The 25,768-nt window shown below is 39.9% G+C and overlaps 1 protein-coding gene across 3 annotated transcripts in view; it reads left to right on the forward strand.

Annotated features, from left to right (window-relative positions):
- SMIM10L1 (small integral membrane protein 10 like 1) overlaps positions 1-25,768 on the forward strand; it is a 282,294-nt gene that overhangs the window by 234,631 nt on the left and 21,895 nt on the right. For all 3 annotated transcript variants that reach the window (XR_010135719.1, XM_054526821.2, XM_063712027.1), the window contains exon 3: positions 1,151-1,212. Coding sequence is in view for 2 of the 3 variants with exons in the window: in XM_054526821.2 (XP_054382796.1) it covers positions 1,151-1,212 (62 nt within the window). In the remaining variant the exon portion in view is untranslated. The remainder of the gene's footprint in view (positions 1-1,150; positions 1,213-25,768) is intronic.

Below are 25,768 nucleotides of genomic sequence, written 5' to 3' on the forward strand. Positions count from 1 at the left end.
TAACTTTGCCATTGCAGGGGAACCAGGCAGATTGGTATTTTCCCTGGCATAAATATAGACATACTTCAAAGGGGAATACATTACTAATTGGCAATTCTTTCTGGCTCTATGGAAAGTGGATTGGTTCTAGCTGAGCTTCATGAGGTATATCTTAGGCCGAGAGAGTTGCTTGGTCCCAGCAGATTCCACTGTATTGTTGAGATTTGTGTCTCTGGTCTCACAGACACTGTTTTCCATAGGAACCAGAGATGAGCAACCCTGCCTAGGTGGCTTAAGTTAGACCATCAGGTAGCAAAGGGATGTCAGAGACAAGGAGCAACAAAGAGGCCAGGATGACATTGCCTGTTTATGTCACCAACTGAGGTTGCTGCAGCCTGATGCAAGACAGACTTCCCCTTGACAGGAGAGCACAGGAAGACAACAGAAATGCCCCTAAAGGTCACTCATTTCAGGCTCTTTCCCTGATCTTCTCCAATGTCAGCAATGAGTAAAGATTTTCAGGAAAGCATAAATATCAGCTATGCACTCACCAGACAAAACAAAAAAGAGGTGATGGAAACGTGGAAATGGATACTGTCTGTGAGTGAAGGTGGGTGGAAGAGAGAAGCAGGACTGCAGCAGGAGCTTGGGCACCTAGACGTGAGTGGCAGCCCTCAGCACTCCACTTGCCTTCTAATATCCATGTTCATATTGTGAGATCCTGAAGGAACAGTCTTCAACATATGAAATTTTAGGAACACAGTTCAGCTCTCATAACAGCTCCCAACCTTTTCTAAGTCAAGTGTTCAGTGGTTCAAAATTCCTCACTCCCTTAAGGCACTGCCCTTTTGCAAATTACGTTGCCTCCAATTTCAACACTCATCCCAAATACAACCACTTGCATAATCTTTACTAGAAGGTGATAGTTCAGGCCATGATGCTCTCTCCTGAAGAACTTTAATATCCTCAGCTGCTCTTGGTAACATTCCTACCCCAGCACATCCCATATCCATTCCCCTCACATCAGTCAGGGTGATCATTGAAAAGTTGGAATTAGATCATAACAGTTTTGTGCTTCAAATGCTCTTAGGATTTTCTTCTGCACTTGTAATAAGATCCAAATTTCATGCCTCAGCTCTCTCACACCCACACATCTCCCTTTTTTTTTAAGATGTGGAAGATCTATGAATGGAACAGAAAGCCAAATCCTCCTCAACTTACTGTGTTCATTGGGTAAACCAACCATTCTGATAATACAGTTGTGTTTGAGAATTCAGCTTTGCTTTGACTTTTCTAAAAACTTTGGTTACACTAGTAGGATCTTCATCTTTACATTTTTATTTCATGTTGATGCTCTCTAATATATATATATTTCACAATTATTTGAGCATATTTATATTCTTTCCATTTATCCTAGCAAAGGCTGATTATAATAGAAAACACTTCTTCAGCATTTACTATATAATATTTGATCTTCAGAACCATCATATTAGGGAGGTGTGATTATTATTATTATATTAATTTTGTAGATGAGGTGACTTAGGTGTGTGCCTAGGTTCATATAATGGTACTAAGTGGAATGGAAGGCAGTCAGTTCTCAGAGCTGAGTTCTTGCTTACTGTGCTCCAGTGGTTACTTGCTCTTCATTCATTCATTTCTTTACAAGAAAGTGAAAGGAAATGAGATTCAGAGAACAAAAATAAGTTTCTCTTAGAATATTCTCAAGGTTAAATTTTCCTGAGATGTTAACAGCTGAGGTGATTAAAAATATATTTTCCTGAGTAAACATGTTTGTTTGAAATCATAATACCATTTAAACATATTCTAGTCTTCTGCTTTACCCCTTGCATTTATGTAAAGACACTCAGAAGAATTAATTCCTTTTTTTTTCTAATTACAAAACCCTGTCAATGTAGATCCTGTATGTACTTCCTTAATCCATGCTACATGCATTTTCCTTGGGTGGCATATTAGCATTGACAAAATGTGTGTATGCCCTTTTAAATTGACTAAATTTGATCCTTCTAATCACAACGGATCTAAAATTCTAGAAATCCAAGAGGGAGCCTGGTCAGAGAGTTGTCTAAGAAAGGATAAACTATATACCACTTACATAGCTTTCAGACTTCTGCATGAAGATGTTGCCTGTGTCCTGGCCCCAGAGCTGGTGTTCCACCCTCAGTGATTGGGGCTGTAGAAGGCATTTGTTGTCAGCCTAAGGTCAAGTGTCTGTAGCCTCATCACACCACTGTTATCACAATGTCAGAGTGTATTCTTCACCTTTCAGTTAAACATCCTATCAGTTCGTAGAGAAGTACAATCACAACTTATCTCATAAGAAATACAAAGCAATGTATGTCACCCTCATATTTTTCTGATCATGTACAAAGTCGGTAAGCTGATAAAAATTTTATTAAAGTGATTAATCAATGACTCACTTATTAAACACATAAACCTGTACATATCTCTTACAAAAGATGTTGTCTCCTCTGCTTAAGAACCACAAATTATTATTGTATTTCATTGATTTTGAAGTCCACATGTATGCATATTTATCATCTTGGAAATTGTTTTTAAAATATGATCACGACAGAATCATTCATCTAATGTTTTCTTCTTACAATGGTACCTTGACATCCTCTCTTGAAGGGGTGAGGTCTGTTTTTACCCCCTTGAGCTTCAGTGGAACTTCATTACTGCCATGACCAGTAGATTATATCAGAAGTGATACTTTGACTTTTGAGTCTACATCATTGAAATGCCATGCAATTCCAAATTGTTCTTTATGGAACCTGCCACATGCTGTGAGGATGTCCATGCTGTGAGACAGAGATAGAACATTCATTTTAAAAATGATTGGATCAAAGCTGTCTCTAAACAATATTCAATAACCGAGTTTGTTTCAGTAACCCAATTGCTATGTATATCATATATTATATTTCTACACATGCATGGCTACATAGCTAAAGATTTATGGATTATTCCTTTCTATCTTACACAGTGATGTTTCTAGTACTTACAATAGCATTTTGAGGATTTTTTGCATTTATTTTTACCTTTCAAAGGTAGAAATAAAATATTAATGTGATTGAGTAACTTTCCCTAAGACATACACTTCATAGGGAACAGCATAAGACAAAGAAAGGAAAGAGACAGACAGAGAGAGAGAAATGAGACAATGACTTATTCATGAGATAAATATAAAATACCTAGGAACAAATAGCAAGAAATGCACAGGATTCACTTGAAGAAGAATGATCAAACTTTGATGCAGAATATGCACTAAAATGTATATACATGTAAATTTCTGCACATTAAAATGCTATATTCAAATAGGACTAATTTTCCAGGTGTTCTGTTGAAAATTGCACAACAGTCCCCTCTACATGTCTGAGTTTGGCTTTGCTCATTCACAAACTCTGTTATATTTCTTGTCATTCCAATTCCACAGTTTTGTTTACATTTATTGTTTGTTGTCATCTCTTCTTTCATTCTCCTCAATCTTGGGTATTAATTTCCTCTGTGCTTCTTTATTGTAATTTTGTTGGGACATTGGGAAAGAGCAGAAATCACTCCATGTGTTCAATGCACTGTGCATTCCAATACCCTTAGTATAGAGAGAAATTCCTTACCACAGTTTCTAGCAGGTCCTACAGATGATCTTTTTGTTTATGACTCTTTCTATATAACTGTATTCAAGTGACTTTACAAGGCAGACTGCTGTTACCTGTGTTCCTAATTTTATCAGAAGAATCTGCTGCTGTCTTTTCTTCCCTGGCTGCATTAAATGTAACATGACCATGACTTGATAATCACATGGTTATTTTTTACAACATTATTGAGTAAACATCTGGAAACAATCTTAAATGTTGAATACATTTTAATACTCTAATACTCTAACAAATATAATTTTTTAAAAACAAATGTACATGTTTCAAGTCTATTACTTATCCATCTTTGGAACTGCCAAAGCAAATCTCTCCATATTATAAAAGAAAAAAAACTTTTGGGCCTTTTAGTAAACAGACATAGAAACAGAATTTTATGATATGATATGTAAAGAGTTTGTATTTATCTCACATTTTTACTAACCTTATTTTTTGCTAAACTTTTCTCTATATTTGCATTTTCTTGATTGAAATATGCCTTTGTACATTTTTATTGAGCAATTAAAAGCTTATTTAACTAGTCAACCTAACAACATTGAAATATGGTTTTTGTCAGATTGGAATGATCTACAAAGCTTCTGAAGCTTGAACTTTGGGTTCCTTCATGTGCACAGGCCCTTTCCAAGACACTGTTTAGAGTGAACAGAATACAAAGAGATCTATAAGGGTCATGACCTAGCATGGTCTTCTTTATGCCAACTCCTTTACTCAAGCCTTTATGTATTTTTCTGTCTTCCACTGACCCATGGGGATCATAAGATTTCAAGACCTTCTCCTCCCTAAAACAAATTCCAATCGTTTGAGGGATATCTGAATTTTTTTCTGAAAAGCAGACTTGGAAATACCTATAGAAGCAAATTTCTAAATAATCTGATTCTTATGTCTGCAAATAATGGCTATCTTCCAGCACTGCCATAAATGTACTCTGCGATTGCAGATTATACACAGAGGAATCTAAAGAGTGTACTGTAGTGGTGACTGAAGGGCCTATTGAAACAAGATATGGCTATAGATTCTTGCTCTTCCACTAGTTTTTCCCTTGAAGAACATACTCCCTGCAGAATGGCGTCTTCCCTTAGTATTTGTAGTGTTTCTTCCTCTAAGCATGGAAGGAATGGTCAATGTTAGCAATGTTTTCTTTCCTTTACAACTTACGGTGGGGTAAGGAAAATTCTCATGTTTGACTATAAAAGCAAGGGCAGCTTCATGGCCCTAATCCATTTGGGCATTTCTGCTAGTGTCCTGGATCCATCTGTCTCCACATCTGTGTATCCAGAGATGGTGCTGACTGTGGCAATTACCAATTCATGGAGGTTCTTTGATTTTTAATAGGAAGAGTCATTTCCTCAGAGGTTTTCTCTTTAAATGAAGACATTCCATCCCTGATTTCTAGGACATACTACTGTTGTTTATTCTGAAGAGTCCATGACTGGAACACCATGTAAAGCCATAGATTTTTGTATTCTTTCTTTATTCCAGCTCTTTGGTTTTCCTTGGGAGGGATTCTATGGCAGACTTACTAAGTGAGATTCTGGAACTCTGCCCCCATTTTGTACCCTTCTCCTCCAGGCATCTTGTTCACTTAGCTGAGTACACTGTTGGGGAGAAGAGAGAATATGGTGGTAGCTCATGAGGACACGTCCAGTTTGCATCCATAGCCTAAGACTCAACTGAATAAACACCTGAATTTTAAGTCTCCCTAAAGGTGTGCAACAGCTTTGGGGGATCTTTAACCCTTTACCTCCTGTTATCTTTGGAATGGAGCAAAAACTAAAACTGTTACATGGGAAGTTTGTTTCAATTCTACCACCTGGTACACAGCTTACAACCATTTCCCAATCCTACTTCTTAATGAGCTATATAAAAGGAGAAGATTTATTGACCATTTGTCATACATTTTGGTCAACATGCCAGCTATTGATATTTGATATGTATTTTTTACATTATTAACTGAAGAAAAATGGATGCCTTTTACAAACGTTATAAGATTACTAAACAGAAATACATCCAAAGGAACCAAATTAGGGTTGTACTCTGGGAGCCTAATGATTTTCCATCAGAACTCTCATATAAATGCCCTGTTTGATAAGAGAAATGAGCAGGAGCAAGGTTGTGGTGAAGGACTCTACTGAAGCTTTCCCAGGGATTCATCTAGTAAAGCTTTGGCTTTCTCAAAATATTCTCAGAATAAGCAGATATTGTCATTCTCCAGAAAGTCAACCAGCAAAATGACTTGAGCTTTCCAACAATCTCTTGCCATGACCTTTGTGCTCTCATCAACCACTTTTGTTTTGACTGGACTTTTCCACCTCCTGGTAGCCATTCCTTTGATTGTGTTTGTTTTCTGGGTTTTACTGGTAAAGTCACATGTTGTCTCCTGTTATAACTCATTGAAGATGTGCTTATGGTCTTCATTGCTCATATTTAAATTTTTAGGAAAAGTTCTGCTCTTGTCTGTACTTGATGTTGGAGACATAGGTTGAGCATCCATTAAGTGAAAATTTTACTAAACTTTGATCATTCAGTTAGAATCATGTAAACTGAACTGAGAAGTCTGCAGTGTTGGCTATTTTGTATGCTGCTAATCATCACACATCTTCTCTTAGGGTATAAAGAAGATGAATGTATACCTTGCAATATGACATGGGTCATCTGTCACTGTAGGCTTTAGGTTCAACATTGCCTCATTCCTTCTTGAAATGAGGAACTCCTCATTGAATTTGTGAACTGCTGACTTCTTCAACCAATGTCAACTTACCATGTGCCAAGTAGACAAATTTTTGGACACCGTCAGTGACTTCATCTTCTTCCAACCAAGCTTCACCATAAATTTGATGTTTGTACTCTAATTTTAGAAGAATTCATGCTACTCTTCTAGGGTATCTTGAAAATGCTATCCTATTTTTCTTGAAGCCTCAAACTAGCTCCTGTTCAGACATATTATAGCAACATATTCTAATTTCATTTGGTGCCAAAAAATTTGGAATCCATTCATGGTATTTCTTTTTTTTTTTTTGAGACGGAGTCTTGCTCTGTCACCCAGGCTGGAACCCAAGCTGGAGTGCAGTGGTGTGATCTCTGCTCTGCTCACTGCAAGCTCCACTTCCTGGATTCACACCATTCTCCTGCCTCAGCCTCCTGGGTAGCTGGGACTACAGGCACCCTCCACCACGCCTTGCTAATTTTTTGTATTTTTAGTAGAGACGGGGTTTCAAGTTTGGTCTTGATCTCCTGACCTCATGATCCACCCGCTTTGGCCTCCCAAAGTGCTGGGATTACAGCATGAGCCACTGTGCCTGGCCCATTCATGGTATTTCTTAATAGAATATACATTCTCTGTCAACATTTTAACAACCCACTCCATATAGGAAGGCATCCTAACACAAGAAGGTCTCCTAGAGGTAATTAAGACTTTTCCAGCTGATTAGGCAGATTGGTTTCTTATTTTTCTTTTAGCATAAATAGGAATGTTTTCTGAAGATGGGATATAATACCAGTGGCCAAATATTCTCCAGCTACATGGAAAGTATAACGTTTGTAACTGAGATTCACATGCTTCAAGAGAGACACAGAGTGCTTGGGCCTAGCAGCTATTCTGATGTTATTGAATGATTTTCTCTGGCTTCACCAAACATTATTTGGAAAGAGAAGCTGCCGATGAGCAGTCTGGCCTAGGTAGCTTTTGGTGGCCTGTCAGGTAGGGAAGAAATGCAAGACAGAAGAAGCAGAGGGGAGTGCCAGGCACATGTGACTCCTTGTGGGAGTCACTGGGGAAGCTGCAGTCCCACTTAGAGGCTGGCTACTCCTCGTCTGCTGAGTATAGGAAGGCAGGAAGTGATACTTCCAAATATCACTCAGCTCACACCCTATTCCTGACCTTCCCCTATGTCAGAAATGCATGAAAGAGATTAGCATATCATGAAGGAGTGAATATCAGGTATCAAGCTACCAGAGACAACTGAAACAGAGGTTACCAAAGAACTGAAGGAGACAGTGTCACTTAGGATGAGGTCAAAACAAGGAGCAGGACTGCCACAGGAGCTTAGGCACTGGTCCATGAGTCAAGGACCTCAGCAACCCACGTGCCATTTAAAATAAATGTAAACTTACTATGTGCCAAGCAGGAGTCTTGATTTCTACCTCCTAAAACCTGCTCTCCCCTGAGTTTCTTCATTATGGCTGTCAAAACAAAATAGAACAGACTAGGTATTCTTCAACAACAAAAATTCCTTTTCAACACTTCTGGATGCTCAAGTTCCATGATGAAGGTGTCAGCAGGTTCAGTTCTTCTGGGCCCTGCTTGCTTGCCATCTACATATCTGCCTTCTTGCTGTGTTTCCCATGGGGCTGCTTCTATACATACATAATTCTTGTGTCTCTCCGTGTGCAAATTTCTAGTTCTTATAAGGAATTTCCACTTCTTATAAGGACAGCAATCTTATTAGATTTAGTTCCACCGAAACTCCCTCATTTTAGCTTGATCACTTCTTCTTAGGGCTGTTTTCTAAACACAGTCTTATTCTAAGGAGCAAGAGGTTGGCTGTGGATTTTTGTAGACCTATGCCTATCATATTTCACTAAATATTTGATTATATAGATATCATTTCTTTGGGACTTTGAGCTGTGTGAAGACAACACAAACCTGGCCATTCATGGCTGTCAGAAGGTTGGCTCTCAGCCTGGTCAGACTCACACAGATTGTCTAATATTCTCTGGCTCTGGCTCTAATCAGAAAAGTCTGGTGTTGTAGGATGCAGGTGTCTTCATGCATTCTATCATTAATATTCATGGGGAGGTTAAAACAAAGTTGGCCACAAAAACTACCAAGGGGTTCTGGAAATGAACAGAATGAATACACAGTTCTTTAATGAGACACCGTATTTCATGTCTTCAAAATTTTTTCCTTGCTCTACCCCTTTGTTAGAATGTTTGATCAGATTTAGTTTGGGCTTTACATCTTTTAGGAATTTTTTTCTTATGCAGACTCTTGCTCTGTCACCCAGGCTGGAGTGTGGTGTCCTGATCCTGGCTTACACCATCCTTCAACTCCTGTGCTCAGGGGATTCCCCCGGCTTCAGCATCTTAAGTTGCTTGAATTACAGGTTCATGACACCCACCATGCCCATTTATTTTTTAAATTTATTTATTTATTTATTTTTGAAGAGATGGAGCCTTACTTTGTTGCTCAGGCTGGTCTTGAACTCCTGGCCTCAAGGATCCTCCCACCTCACTCTTCCAAAGTCCTGGAATAACAGGCATGAGTCACCATGTTCAGTCGTTCTTCTAGGAATAATTTTTAATCACTATGAGTGACCACAATTATATATTCCAATAAGATAGTCTGGTACCCACATAAAAGCCTCAAGCATATTGCATTGATCTATTTCTTAGTACCTGTGCTATCTGTCTCCCAGATTGTTCTCCCACACAGAACTTTTTTACATTTTTGCAATATTCTGAAACTATTTTCTCAAGACTGGCTTTCTAAAATGTATTTGTTGGCACTTTGTGCTCTAAATCAAATTTCCCTGTGTTTATTTTTCATCTTACGTCTGGCTTCTTTTTAAATAAAATTTGGTAAAAGTTTTTAAATCTAATCCCCTAGGTAAGCATCTATAATTCTTCTTATTCCTTTCTTTTCATTTTTGTTTTTAAAATTTAGATCAACATACTGTGTTTCCGAGGTCTTTTTACTGAGTTTGTGTTAGTAGCTCTCTTTTCATCTGCTGACTTTTCTGTTATATGAAGTAGTTCCTGCCCATTCTTCCACGCTTTTCATGGAAAGTGCAGGTGAGTCAGTATCAACAGCTGCCACTTATCATTTCAGGCCTCGAATAAGTCTTGTACTGTCATTCAGTTTTTGCTCAGGGATAGTGATAACTTCAGGATGACCTTGTTAGAGGTATTGTGTGTGGGGATGTGACTGGACATCCTAAAGACCGGCCACTTGATCAGTTGGATGAGAGAATCCTGTGTTGTACACATAAGAATCTGTCCCTGCTCTTCCAGAAGGGTTTGAGGATACAAGGGGATTTCAAGAAGTTTGTGGAAGAACGTAATTAAAATATGAAAGTAGACAATATAAACTTTATTTCTTAACATTGTCTCCATCACATTCAAGAAGTTTGGCAAGTAATGACACAAGAAATTTAGCCTATCTACAAAGAATTGAGGGCCCTGGAAATTTCACCGTATAAATGCAGTGTTTTTACATTATTAACTGTAGAAAACAGAGTACACTTTAAAGATATTTTAATATTAGAATAAAAGAAGTTCAAAGATACTGCATCAGTACCGTAAGTTGGATGCCTAGTGATTTTCTTTTTTTCTTTTCTGTTTTATTTTCATACGTTGGGGAATAGGTGGTGTTTGGTTATGTATATAAGTTCTTGAGTGGTGATTTGTGAGATATTGGTGCACCCATCACCCGGGCAGTATACACTGCACCCAATTTGTAGTCTTTTATCCCTCACCTCTTTCCGACTCTTTCCCCCTGAGTTCCCAAAGTCCATTGTGTCATTCTTATGCCTTTGCATCCTCATACTTTAGCTCCCATTCATGAGTGAGAACATACGATGTTTGGTTTCCCAGTCCTAAGTTACTTCAATTAGAATGATAACATCAGCTTATGAAAGACTGGAGAAAGTTAGGCAAAACTTTAGCAGATAAATGCCCAGAAAGGCTTTAGTAGAGTCCTTGTCCATCACAACAAAGCTCCTGCTCATTCCCCTCATGAAACAGAGACACTTTGCCAGACTTTCGATAGAAATCACTAGGCATTCACTCTCATCCATTTATCTGCTAAAGATTTGACTTTCTTCAAATTCCAAATTCTTTCATAAATCGATGTTATCATTCCTCGGCCCTCCCAAAAGTTATCAACCAAAATACTTTGGGCATCCAAACGCACTGTTGGTATATTTGCTTTTGTCACATTTACTTAGACTAGACCACTTCCATCACTTGGTAGCCATTGCTTTGATTGTGTTTTTCCCTTCAAGTGGCACTGGTAAAGCCACATTTGATCTCCTGTTACAACTCTCCAAAGACATGCTTAGGATCTTTTCTTTTCTTCTCCTTCCTACTTCTTTAAATTTTCATTGAATGTTCTGTTCTTGCCTGTAGCTGACTTGGGTACAGCAGTTTTGGCCCTCATCAAGTGGATAGTTTGCTCAAGTTTAATTTCTCAATCAGAAAAATTTATGTAATCTGAACCAATTGATCTTCTTCTTCTGCTAGCTCTTGTTTCTGTTGTTAATTGTCAGGCCTCTTCAATTAGGCCACAAGAAGATAAAATTTTTGCCCATAAGTTGATGTGTATGGTCTGCTGCTGCAAGTTTTACCTTCACCATCATCTCATTGATTCTTAAAGTGAATTAACCATTTTGTGAAGGGCTGATTTACTTGTGCACAAAGATGTCCTAATGCATCTGTGATGTCACCATCCCTCCACCCAAGCTTCACCATAAACTTGAATTTGTTTTTCCTACAATTTTAGTAGAATTTTTGCTGCTCTGATACAGGCTGTTTTCAAACCGCTTTCTCAACCATGTTAGTGACTTAACTAGATCCTGTTCAGACATGTTGTAACAAGTTAGTACAAATGTATTTTGATACAAAAAATGTTTATATCCACGCATAACTTTTAAAAATCATATGTATTTTCTACAAACAGTTTGAAGATGCCTTATATTTTTGGAAGCCTTCCTCATACAACGAGGGTTGTGGCAGATTACTCTGCCATTGGCTGGTGATCAGACAGATTGTTGTTTTCCTCCCTCACCCCTTCTGGAATATTAGGGATGTTTGCTAAAGAGGAAATATATTACCAGTTAGCAATTCTTCTTTGGCTATGCAATAATAAAACAGTTGTAGTTTGGCTTTATGTGCTTTGAGGGGGGCATAAAGTAGTTGCTTGTCCTAGCAGGTGCCCTAATGATATCGGGATGACTGTCATTTGTTTCTACACACACTAATTGGACAGGGAAACCGGAGATGAATGGTCCTCCGTAGTGACTTACAGTATACCTTTTAGTGGGAATGGAAGACCAGAGGGAATGCACAGAGGGGAGTGCCTCGCAGACTTGCCTCTTTGCATAGGTTGCTGTAGAAGTCATACTCCTGGTGAAAGAAAGGCTCCCCCTTGGCTTGGTGAGTACAAGAAGACAGCAGGCATGCCTTCAAATATCACTCAGCTCAGGCCCTTTCTCTGACATTGTCCAATGTCAGCAATGAGTGACAGAGATTAGTTTATTAGGGAAGAATAAATATTAACTATGAAATCTCCACACACAAATAAAACAGAGATGACAGAAGAGCTGAAAGAGGCCCTGTCAGTGAGTAAGGATGGGTTGAAAGCAAGAAGCAGGCCTGCAGCAGGAGCTCAGGCAACTTTCGGTCAGTTGAAGCTCTCAGCAATCCACTTGCCTTCTAATATGGATGCAAACATAACTTGTCCCAAATAAGATCTTTGATTTCTGTGTCCTAAACTACTCTCCCCTGATGTAGTTTGTTATGTCTGCCCTAAAAAAAAAAAAAAAAAACACTGTGTAATTTGAATAGCAGAAATTGATTTTCTCACAGTTCTAGAGGCTCACATTCCATGATCAAGGTGTTAACAGGCTCAGTTCTTCTAAGATGTCTCTTCTTGGATTTGACTTGGCTAATTTAGTTTTTTTGTCTTCACACACCTCAATCATTTACTCTCTGAAAAATTTTCACAGTCAATAAGGTCTTTTTTCAAATTATAGACTTATATATGTCAGTTCTGAAATTTCTATTATTATTTTCTATAGTTCCTTTTTCTGCTGAGAAGCTTTTTCCCATTTATTTTGAGAGTGTTCCCATTTACCTCATGAAAGTTGGCTGTAAGAGCTGCTTTTAAGTCTCATCATTTCCATATCCAAGTTGTTTCAAGGTTGCCATATCTTGATTGAATCCTTCATGAAGAATTGGTCAATTGTTTATAGTTTTCAAAAGTACATTGAGTAATTTTCTATTTTATTCTTCACATAGGCATTTTCTCTGTTCACAATACACAAAAAGTTCATTAAGGCAAGCTTTGTATATTGAAGGGTGGAGGCATTCAGGCTACATTGTAATCCACCCACTGACTCCACTGACAGAGGGGTTAGTCCCACTGACATTATTCTACTTGGAGCTTCTACATGGATGATTCTCCTTGGCTCTTATGAGATAAGAGTATAAGTATTTCACATAATACACACTTATAAAATTAAAAACAACAGAAAAGTGCACTGAATGGGTCCCAAGGGCCTTATCCACAACTTCTTCCTAACTTTTCATGTTTTGTACCCCATTTGCTCAAAGCTCAATTGAACTCAAGCACTTCTTTTTTCTGTTCCTCTACAAGAACCACAGAGTTTAACATTTGCTTCTTAGAGGCTATCCCAGTAACCAGGCAGCCCTGCTGTCCTCTGACTGGGGATTTACAGGATGCAGGAAAATGAGGCTGAGGTAGAAAGAGTGACTATACACCCAGCATGCTGGCTCATGACTGGAATCCTGCTATTTTGGAGGCTGAGATTGAAGGATTGTTGATGTCAGGAATTCAAGATCAGCCTAAACAATATAGCAAGATCTCTCCATGTATAAAACAAAATTTACAAAATCAACCTTGCATGGTGATTGGCACCTGTAGCCGCATCTAATTCAGAGGGTGATCTGGAAGAATTGCTTGATCCCAGGAGTTCAAGACTGCAGTGAGCCATGATTGCACCACTGTACTCCAGCTTAAGTGACAGAACAAGTCGGTCTCTAAAAAGAAATAATAATACTAATAATAAAAATAATAATCGTAAATGACTATTGCAACTGAAAAGCTTTTTTTCCCCCACCTTGGCTTCTAGCCCCAGGGTCTACCTCCTTTAAATACATCTCCAGTGTCTATGGACTCAACAGACTTGCAGTCTCTTCCTTACTTTCCCCTTCTATACCACTGTAGCTCTATCCTGTATCCTCAGCATGCCTTCCCCCACTCCAACAGAATCAAGTACAATGCTAAATTGAGCAAGCATAGGCAATAGAGCTATAAATATTTATGCTTCTACCCTCCTTGATATTTTTGCAAGATTTGGAGATGGGTATGTAGGGTCTTTAGTCCTTCTTGGGTCAGGGTCATCTCAGGCCCAACCCGAATCCTTAAAAGGAACTGAGATCAGAGTAGAGGAAAAGAAGTAATAAGAGAGATGTAAACAAAGTGTCTTCATGCAAGTAAGTAAGACACATTTACTGTCTAATTCAAGCATTGTAGTCACAGCCTAAGACTCAACTGAATAAACACCTGAATTTTAAGTCTCCTCAAAGGTGTGCAACAGCTTTGGGGCAACTTTAACCCTTTACCTCCTGTTATCTTTGGAATGGAGCAAAAACTAAAAGTGTTACATCGGAAGTTTGCTTTAATTCTACCACCTGGTACTCAGTTTACAACCGTTTCCCAATCCTACTTGTTAGTGAGCTATATAAAAGGAGAAAAATTATTGACCACTTGTCATACATTTTGGTCAACAAGCCAGCTATTGATATGTATTTTTTACATTATAAACTGAAGAAAAATGGATGCCTTTTACAAACGTTATAAGATTACAAAACAAAAAGAAAATGAAAGAAACCAAATTAGGGTTGTAATGTGTCCAGAACTGGTTCCTTCCAGTGGGTTCTTGGTCTCACTGACTTCAAGAATGAAGCTGCGGACACTTGCAGTGAGTGTTACAGTTCTTAAAGATGGTGTGTCCATAGTTCGTTCCTTCAGATGTTCAGATGTGTCCGGAGTTTCTTCCTTCCAGTAGGTTCTTGGTCTCACTGACTTCAGGAGTGAGGCCGCAGACCTTCACAGTGAGTGTTACAGCTCTTAAAGCCGTGTCCAAAGTTGTTTGTTCCTCCCGGTGGGTTGATGGTCTCACTGACTTCAGGAATGAAGCCGCAGACCCTCTCGGTGGGTGATACAACTCATAAAGGTAGTGCAGACCCAAGTAGTGAGCAGCAGCAAGATTTGTTGTGAAGGGCAAAAGAACAAAGCTTCCACAGCATGGAAGGGGACCCAAGCAAGTTGCCGCTGCCGGCTAGGTTGGCCAGCTTTTATTCCCTTATTTGGCCCTGCACACATCCCGCTGATGTACATTTGGCAGAGCGCTAATTCGTCCATTTTGCAGAGTGATGGTTTGTCCATTTTACAGGGTGCTGATTGGTGCATTTGAAATCCTGTAGCTAGACACAGAGTGCTGATTGGTGCATTTTTACAGAGTGCTGATTGGGGCATTTACAATCCTTTAGCTAGACACAGAATGCTGATTGGTTCGTTTTTACAGAGTGCTGATTTGTGCATTCACAATCCTTTAGCTAGACAGAGAGCACTGATTGGTGCATTTTTATAGAGTGTATATATTTTATACAATAAGCTCTACTAGAGGTAACTTAGAATTTTCCAGCTGACTAGTCAGATTGGTTTCTTGTTTTTCTTCTAGGATAAATAGGGATGTTTTCTGAAGATGGAATGTAATACCAGTGGCCAAATATTCTCCAGCTATATGGAAAGGTTCACATTTGTAACTGAAATTCACATTCTTTAACAGAGACACAGAGTGCTTGGGCCAATCTGGTGTCCTGATGTTATTGAATGATTTTCTCCGGTCTCAACAAACATTGTTTGAATAGGAAGCTGGCGATGAGCAGTCTGGCCTAGGTAGCTTATGGTGGCCCATCAGGAAGGAAAGAAACGCAAGAGAAAAGAAGCAGAGGGGAGTGCCAGGCAGATCTGACTCCTTGTGGGAGTCAGTGGGGAACCTGCAGTCCTGCTTGGAGACAGACTTCTCCTTGTCTGCTGAGTACAGCAAGACAAGAGATGATGCTTCCAAATATCACTCAGCTCATGCCCTGACCTTCTCCTATATCAGAAATGAGTGCAAGAGATTAGCATATCAGGAAGGAGTAAATATCAGATATCAAGCTACCAGAGACAACCAAAACAGAGGTTACCAAAGAACTGAAGGAGACAGTGTTCCTGATTTAGGATGGGGTCAAAGCAAGGAGCAAGACTGCAACAAAAGCTTAGGCACTTGTCCATGAGTCAAGGACCTCAGCAATCCACTTGCCACTTAAAATAATGTAAACTTACCATTTACATTACACTCCTGTGCCAAGCAGGACTCTTAATTTCTGCCTCCTAAAACGTGCTCTCCCCTGAATTTCTTCATTATAGCTGTCCAAACAAAATATCACAGACTAACATTCTTAAGCAACAGAAATTACTTTTCAAAACTTCTGGATGCTCAAGTTCCACAGTGAAGGTGTCAGCAGGTTCAGTTCTTCTGGGCCCTGTCTGCTTGGCATCTAGAGATCACCTTCTTGCTGTGTCCTCCCATGGGGCTGCGTCTGTGCCTACGTACTTCTTGTGTCTCTCTGTGTGCAAATTTCCAGTTCTTATAAGGAATTTCCACTTCTTCTAAGGACACTCATCTTATTGGATTTAGTTCCACTGAAACTCCCTCATTTTAGCTTGATCACCTCTTCTTAGGGCTGTTTTCTAAACACAATCATATTCTAAGGAACAAGAGGTTGGCTGTGGAGTTTTGTATACCTATGCCTATCATATTTTGCTAAATATTTGATTATATAGAGATTATGTCTTTGGAACTTTGAGCTGTGTGCAGACAACACAAACCTGGCCATTCATGGCTGACAGAAGGTTGGCCCTCAGCCTGGTCGGACCCACACAGATTGTCGAATATTCCTTGGATCTGGCTCTGATCAGAAAAGTCTTGGTGTTGTAGGATACAGGTGTCTTAACGTATTCTATTATTAATATTCATGGAGAGGTTAAAACAAAGTTGGCCACAAAACCTACCAGAGATTTCTAGAAATGAACAGAATGAATACAAGTTCTTAAATGAGCCATCCTATTTCATGTCTTTAAGAATTTTTTCTTGCTCTTCCCCTTTATTAGAATGTTTGATCAGATACAGTTTGGGCTTTATGTCTTACAGGATTATATATATATAGGCTCTCGCTGTGTCACCCAGGCTGGAGTGTGGTGTTGTGATCATGTCTTCCAGCATCCTTGAACTCCTGTGCTCTGGTGATTCCCCCCACTTCAACCACTTGAGTTGTTTGAATTACAGTTTCATGACACCCACCATGCCCGTTTATTATTTTTAATTTATTTAAAAATGTTTTGAAAAGATGGATCCACAATTTGTTGCTCAGGCTGGTCTTGAAATCCTGGCCTCAAGGGACCCATCCAACTCACCCTCCCAAAGTCCTGGGATAACAGGCATGAGTCACCACATTCAGTTGTTCTTCTAGGAAAAATTTTTAATCACTCCCACTTATAGTGAGTGGCCATAATTATATATTCCAATGAGATAGTCAGAAACCCAAATAAAGGCCTCAAGGCTATTGGACTGATCTATTTCTTAGTACCTATGCTGTCTCCCAGATTGGTCTTCCACACAGAAATTTTTTATTTTTGCAATATTCTCTAAGTATTTTCTCCCCACTCTCTTTCTAAAATGTATTTGTTGACATTTTCTGTTCTAAATAATCTTCCCTGTGTTAATTTTTCATCTTATATCTGGCTTACTTTTAAATAAATTTTGGGAATTTTTTAAAATCAAATCTACTAAGTAAGCATCTATAATTCTTCTTACTCCTTTCATTTTATGTTTGTTTTTAAAATTTGGATCAATATACTGTATTTCCAAAGTCTTTTTACTGAGTTTGTGTTGGTAGCTCTCTTTTCATCTGCTGACTTCTCTGTTATATAAAGTAGTTCCTGCCCATCATTTCATCTTTTTATGGAAAGTACAGGTTAGTCAGTATTAACAGCTGCCACTTATCATTTCGGGCCTCAAATAACTCTTGTGACATCATTCTGTTTTTGCTCAGGGATAGTGATAACTTCAGGATACCTTGTTAGAGGTATTGTGTGTGGGGCTGCCACTGGAAATCCTAAAGACAGGCCACTTGATCATTTGGATGAGAGGATCCTGTGTTGTACACATTAGAATCTGATCCTGCTCTTCCAGATGGGTTTGAAATACAAGGGATTTCAAAAAGCTTGTGGAAGAATGCAATTACAAAATGAAATTAGACATTATATAAACTTTATTTCTTCACATAACCTCCACCACATTCAAGAAGGTTTGCAAGTAATGATACAAATAATTTAGCCTATCCATAAAGAATTGAGGGTCCTGAGAATTTCACCATATAAATGTAGTCTTTTCACATTATTAACTGAAGAAAACAGCATACACATTAAAGTATTTTTATCTTAGAAAAAAAAGAATTCTGAGGAACAGCTCCAGTCTACAGCTCCCAGCGTGAGCAACACAAGAGATGAATGATTTCTGCATTTCCAACTGAGGTACTGGATTCATCTCACTGGGGATTGTCATACAGTGGGTGCAGGACAGTGGGTGCAGTGCACCGGGTGTGAGCCAAAGCAGGGTGAGGCACCGCCTCACCCAGGAAGCACAAAGAGTCAGGGAATTCCCTTTCCTAGCCAAGGAAAGGGGTGACAGATGGCACCTGGAAAATCGGGTCACTCACGCCCTAATACTGTGCTTTTCTGACAGTCTTAGCAAACAGCACACCAGGAGATTATATCCTGTTCCTGGCTTAGAGGGTGCTACACCCACGGAGCCTCACTCATTGCTAGCACAGCAGTCTGAGATCAAACTGCAAGGTGGCAGCGAGGCTGGGGGAGGGGCACCCACCATTGCTGAGGCTTGAGCAGGTTAACAAAGCGGCCAGGAAGCACAAACGGGGTGGAGCCCACCGCATCTCAAGGAGGCCTGCCTGCCTCTGTAGAGTCCACCTCTGGGGGCAAGGCATAGCCAAACAAAAGGCAGCAGAAACCTCTGCAGACTTAAATGTCCCTGTCTGACAGATTGGAAGACAGTAGTGTTTCTCCCAGCACGCAGCGTGAGATCTGAGAATGGACAGTCTTCCTCCTCAAGTGGGTCCCTGACCCTGAGTAGCCTAACTAGGAGGCACCACCCAGTAGGGGCACACTGACACCACACACAGCCAGGTACCCCTCTGAGACAAAAGTTCCACAGGAAGGATCAGGCAGCAACATTTTCTATTCACCAATATTTGCTGTTTTGCAGCCTCCACTGCTGATACCCAGGCAAACAGGGTCTGGAGTGGACCTCCAGGAAACTCCCACAGACCTGCAGCTGAGGGTCCTGAGTGTTAGAAGGAAAATTAACAAACGGTAATGACATACACACCAAAACCCCATCTGTACGTCACCATCATCAAAGACCAAAGGTAGATAAAACCACAAAGATGGGGAAAAAACAGAGCAGAAAAACTGAAAATTCTGAAAATCAGAGCGCCTCTCCTCCTCCAAAGGAATGCAGCTCCTCAGCAGCAACAGAACAAAGCTGGACAGAGAATGACTTTGATGAGTTGATAGAAGAAGGCTTCAGATGATCAAACTACTCCAACCTAAAGGAGGAAGTTTGAACCCACGGCAAAGACGTTAAAAACCTTGAAAAAAAAATTAGATGAATGGCTAACTAGAATAAGCAATGCAGAGATGTCCTTAAAGGACTTGACGGAGCTCAAAACCATGGCACAAGAACTACGTGATGAATGTACAAGCCCAGTAGCTGATTCAATCAACTGGAAGAAAGGGTATCAGTGATAGAAGATCAAATGAATGAAATGAAATGAGAAGAGAAGTTTAGAGAAAAAAGAATAAAAAGAAACGAACGAAGTCTCCAAGAAATATGGTACTATGTGAAAAGACCAAATCTATGTCTGATTGGTATACCTGAAACTGAAGGGGAGAATGGAACCAAGTTGGAAAACACTCTGCAGGATATTATCCAGGAGAAATTCCCCAATCTAGCAAGGCACGCCAACATTCAAATTCAGGAAACACAGAGAATGCCACAAAGATACACCTCAAGAAAAGCAACTCAAAGACACATAATTGTCAAATTAACCAAAGTTGAAATGAAGGAAAAAATGTTAAGGGCAGGCAGAGAAAAAGGTCGGGTTATCCACAAAGGGAAGCCCATCAGGCTAACAGCAGATTTCTCAGCAGAAACTCTACAAGCCAGAAGAGAGTGGGGACCAATATTCAACATTCTTAAAGAAAAGAATTTAAAACCCAGAATTTCATATCCAGCCAAACTAAGCTTCATAACTGAAGGAGAAATAAAACACTTTACAGACAAGCAAATGCTGAGAGATCTTGTCACCACCAGGCCCGCCCTAAAAGAGCTCCTGAAGGAAGCATTAAACATGTAAAGGAACAACCGGCAGTAGCCACCGCAAAAACATGCCAAATTATAAAGACCATCGAGGCTAGGAAGAAACTGCATCAATTAACAAGCAAAATAACCAGCTAACATCATAATGACAGGATCAAATTCACACAACCAGTATTAACCTTAAGTGTAAATGGGCTACATGCTCCAATTAAAAGACACAGACTGGCAAATTGGATAAAGAGTCAAGACCCATCAGTGTGCTGTATTCAGAAAACCCATCTCATGTGCAGAGACACACATAGGCTGAAAATAAAGGGATGGAGGAATATCTACCAAGGAAATGGAAAACAAAAAAAAGGCAGGGTTTGCAAACCTAATCTCTGATAAAAAAGACTTTAAACCCACAAAGACCAAAAGAGACAAAGAAGGCCATTACATAATGGCAAAGGGATCAATTCAACAAGAAGAGCTGACTATGCTAAATATATATGCACCCAATACAAGAACACCCAGATTCATAAAGCCAGTTCTTAGAGACCTACAAAGAGACTTAGATTCCCACACAATAATAATGGGAGACTTTAACACCCCACTGTCAACATTACACACATCAACGAGACAGAAATTCAACAAGGATATCCAGGAATTGAACTCACCTCTGCACCAAGCGGACCCAATAGACAGCTACAGAACTGTCCACCCCAAATCAAGAGAATACACATTCATTTCAGCACCACACCACACCTATTCCAAAACTGACCACATAGTTGGAAGTGAAGCACTCCACAGCAAATGTAAAAGAACAGAAATTATAACAAACTCTCTCTCAGACCACAGTGTAATCAAACTAGAACTCAGGATTAAGAAACTCACTCAAAACCACTCAACTACATGGAAACTGAACAACCTGCTCCTGAATGACTACTGGATACAAAACAAAATGAAGGCAGAAATAAAGTTGTTATTTGAAACCAACGAGAACAAAGAAACAACATACAAGAATCTCTGGGATACATTCAAAGCAGTGTGTAGAGGGAAATTTATAGCACTAAATGCCCACAAGAGAATCCAGGAAAGATCTAAAATTGACACTCTAGCATCACAATTAAAAGAATTAGAGAAGCAAGGGCAAACACATTCAAGAGCTAGCAGAAGGCAAGAAATAACTAAAATCAGAGCAGAACTGAAGGAAATAGAGACACAAAAAAACCCTTCAAAAAATCAGTGAATCCAGTAGCTGGTTTTTTGAAAAGATCAACAAAATTGATAGACTGCTAGCAAGACTAATAAAGAAGAAAAGAGAGAAGAATCAAATAGATGCAATAAAAAATGATAAAGGGGATATCACCACCGATCCCACAGAAACACAAACTACCATCAGAGAATACTATAAACACCTCTACACAAATAAACTAGAAGAAAATCTAGAAGAAATAGATAAATTCCTTGACACATACACCCTCCCAATATTAAACTAGAAAGAAGTTGAATCTCTGAATAGACCAATAACAGGGTCTGAAATTGAGGCAATAATTAATAGCTGACCAACCAAAAAAAGTCCAGGACCAGATGGATTCACAGCCGAATTCTACCAGAGGTAGAAGGAGGAGCTGGTAGCATTCCTTCTGAAAGTATTCCACTCAACAGAAAAAGAGGGAATCCTCTCTAACCCATTTAATGAGGCCAGCATCATCCGGATACAAAAGCCTGGCAGACACACAACAAAGAAAAAGTATTTTAGACCAATATGCCTGATGAATATCAATGCAAAAATCCTCAATAAAATACTGGCAAACCGAATCCAGCAGCACCTCAAAAACCTTATCCACCATGATCAAGTGGGCTTTATCCCAGGGATGCAAGGTTGCTTCAACATATGCAAATCAATAAATGTAATCCAGCATATAAACAAAACCAATGACAAAAACCGTATGATTATCGCAATAGATGCAGAAAAGGCCTTTGAAAAAATTCAACAACTCTTTATGCTAAAAGCTCTCAATAAATTAGGTATTGGTGGGACATATCTCAAAATAATAAGAGCTATCTATGACAAACCCACAGCCAATATCATACTGAATGGGCAAATACTGGGAGCGTTCCCTTTGAAAACTGGCACAAGACAGGGATGCCCTCTCTCACCACTCTTCTTCAACATAGCGTTGGAAGTTCTGGACAGGGCAATCAAGCAGGAGAAGGAAATCAAGGGTATTCAATTAGGAAAAGAGGAAGTCAAATTGTCCCTGTTTGCAGATGACATGATTGTATATCTAGAAAACCCCATTGTCTCAGCCCAAAACCTCCTTAAGCTGATAGGCAACTTCAGCAAAGTCTCAGGATACAAAATCAATGTACAAAAATCACAAGCATTCTTATACACCAATAACAGACAAACAGAGAGCCAAATCAAGAGTGAACTCCCACTCACAATTGCTTCAAAGAAAATAAAATACCTAGGAATCCAACTTACAAGGGATGTGAAGGACCTCTTCAAGGAGAACTACAAACCACTGCTCAAGGAAATAAAAGAGGATACAAACAAATGGAAGAACATTCCATGCTCATGGGTAGGAAGAATTAATATTGTGAAAATGGCCATATGGCCCAAGGTAATTTATAGATTCAATGCCATCCCCATCAAGCTACCAATGACTTTCTTCACAGAATTGGAAAAAACTACTTTAAAGTTCATATGGAACCAAAAAAGAGCCCACATCACCAAGTCAATCCTAAGCCAAAAGAACAAAGCTGGAGGCATCATGCTACCTGACTTCAAACTATACTACAAGGCTACAGTAACCAAAACATCATGGTACTGGTACCAAAACAGAGATATAGATCAATGGAACAGAACAGAGCCCTCAGAAATAATGCCACATATCTATAACCATCTGATCTTTGACAAACCTGACAAAAACAAGAAATGGATTCCCTATTTAATAAATGGTGCTGGGAAAACTGGCTAGCCATATGTAGAAAGCTGAAACTGGATCCCTTCTTCACAACTTATACGAAAATTAATTCAAGATGGATTAAAGACTTAAATGTTAGATGGAAAACCATAAAAACCCTACAAGAAAACCTAGGCATTACCATTCAGGACATAGAATTGGGCAAGGACTTCATGTCTAAAACACCAAAAGCAATGGCAACAAAAGCCAAAATTGACAAATGGGATCTAATTAAACTAAAGAGCTTCTGCACAGCAAAAGAAACTACCATCAGAGTGAACAGGCAAACTACAGAATGGGAAAAAATGTTTGCAATCTACTCATCTGACAAAGAGCTAATATCCAGAATCTACAATGAACTCAAACAAATTTACAAGAAAAAAACAACAACCCCATCAAAAAGTGGGCGAAGGATATGAACGGACACTTCTCAAAAGAAGATATTTATGCAGCCAAAAGACACATGAAAAAATGCTCATCATCACTGGCCATCAGAGAAATGCAAGTCAAAACCACAATGAGATACCATCTCACACCAGTTAGAATGGCAGTCATTAAAAAGTCAAGAAACAACAGGTGCTGGAGAGGATGTGGAGAAATAGGAACACTTTTACACTGTTGGTGGGACTGTAAACTAGTTCAACCCTTGTGGAAGTCAGTGTGGTGATTCCTCAGGGATCTAGAACTAGAAATACCATTTGACCCAGCCATCCCATTACTGGGTATATACCCAAAGGATTATAAATCATGCTGCTATAAAGACACATGCACAAATATGTTTATTGCGGCACTATTCACAATAGCAAAGACTTGCAACCAACCCAAATGTCCAACAATGAAAGACTGGATTAAGAAAATGTGGCACGGGGGAGGAGCCCAGATGGCTGAATAGGAACAGCTCCGGTCTACAACTCCCAGCGTGAGCGACGCAGAAGACGGTGATTTCTGCATTTCCATCTGAGGTACCATGTTCATCTCACTAGGGAGTGCCAGACAGTGGGCACAGGTCAGTGGGTGAGTGGACCATGCCCCAGCCGAAGCAGGGGTGAGGCATTGCCTCACTCGGGAAGCACAAGGGGTCAGGGAGTTCCCCTTCCAGGGGTGACAGACGGCACCTGGAAAATCAGGCCACTCCCACCCGAATACTGTCCTTTTCCAATGGGCTTAGAAAACGGTGCACCAGGAGATTATATCCCGCACCTGGCTCAGAGGGTCCTACGCCCACGGAGTCTCGCTGATTGCTAGCACAGCAGTCTGAGATCAAACAGCAAGGTGGCAGCAAGGCTCAGGGAGGGGCGCCCGCCATTGCCCAGGCTCGCTTAGGTAAACAAAGCAACCAGGAAGCTCGAACTGGCTGGAGCCCACCACAGCTCAAGGAGGCCTGCCTGCCTCTGTAGGCTCCACCTCAGGGGGCAGGGCACAGACAAACAAAAAGACAGCAGTAACCTCTGCAGACTTAAATATCCCTGTCTGACAGCTTTGAGGAGAGCAGTGGTTCTCCCACCACACAGCTGGAGATCTGTGAATGGGCAGACGGCCTCCTCAAGTGGGTCCCTGACCCATGACCCCCGAGCAGCCTAACTGGGAGGCACCCCACAGCAGGGGCAGACTGACACTTCACACTCTGGCAGACCTGCAGCTGAGGGTCCTGTCTGTTAGAAGGAAAACTAACAAACAGAAAGGACATCCACACCAAAAACCCATCTGTACATCACCATCATCAAAGACCAAAAGTAGATAAAACCACAAAGATGGGGAAAAAACAGAGCAGAAAAACTGGAAACTCTAAAAAGCAGAGTGTCTCTCCTCCTCAAAAGGAATGCAGTTCCTCACCAGCAATGGAACAAAGCTGGATGGAGAATGACTTTCACGAGCTGAGAAAAGAAGGCCTCAGACGATCAAATTACTCCGAGCTATGGGAGGATATTCAAAGCAAAGGCAAAGAAATTGAAAACTTTGAAAAAACTTTAGAAGAATGTATAACTAGAATAATCAATACAGAGAACTTCTTAAAGGAGCTGATGGAGCCGAAAACCAAGGTTCGAGAACTACGTGAAGAATGCAGAAGCCTCAGGAGCTGATGCGATTAAATGGAAGAAAGGGTATCAGCAATGGAAGATGAAATGAATGAAATTAAGCGAGAAGGGAAGTTTAGAGAAAAAAGAATAAAAATAAACGAGCAAACCCTCCAAGAAATGTGGGACTATGTGAAAAGACCAAATCTTCGTCAGATTGGTGTACCTGAAAGTGACGGGCAGAATGGAACCAAGTTGGAAAACACTCTGCAGGATATTATCCAGGAGAACTTCCCCAATCTAGCAAGGCAGGCCAACACTCAGATTCAGGAAATACAAAGAATGCCACAAAGATACTCCTCAACAAGAGCAACTCCAAGACACATAATTATCAGGTTCACCAAAGTTGAAATGAAGGAAAAAATGTTAAGGGCAGCCAGACAGAAAGCTCGGGTTACCCACAGAGGGAAGCTCATAAGACTAACAGTGGATCTCTTGGCAGAAACGCTACAAGCCAGAAGAGAGTGGAGGCCCATATTCAACATTCTTACAGAAAAGAATTTTCAACCGAGAATTTCATATCCAGCCAAACTAAGTTTCATAACTGAACGAGAAATAAAATGCTTTACAGACAAGCAAATGCTGAGAGATCTTGTCACCACCAGGCCTGCCCTAAAAGAGCTCCTGAAGGAAGCATTAAACATGGAAAGGCACAACCGGTACCAGCCACTGCAAAATCATGCCAAAATGTAAAGACCATCGAGACTAGGAAGAGAATGCATCAACTAACGAGCAAAACAACCAGCTAACATCATAATGATAGGAACAAATTCACACATAACAATATTAACTTTAAATGTAAATGGACTAAATACTCCAATTAAAACACACAGACTGGCAAATTGGAT

Source organism: Pongo abelii, chromosome 10, assembly GCF_028885655.2.
Source record: "Pongo abelii isolate AG06213 chromosome 10, NHGRI_mPonAbe1-v2.0_pri, whole genome shotgun sequence".
Taxonomy (NCBI): domain Eukaryota; kingdom Metazoa; phylum Chordata; class Mammalia; order Primates; family Hominidae; genus Pongo; species Pongo abelii.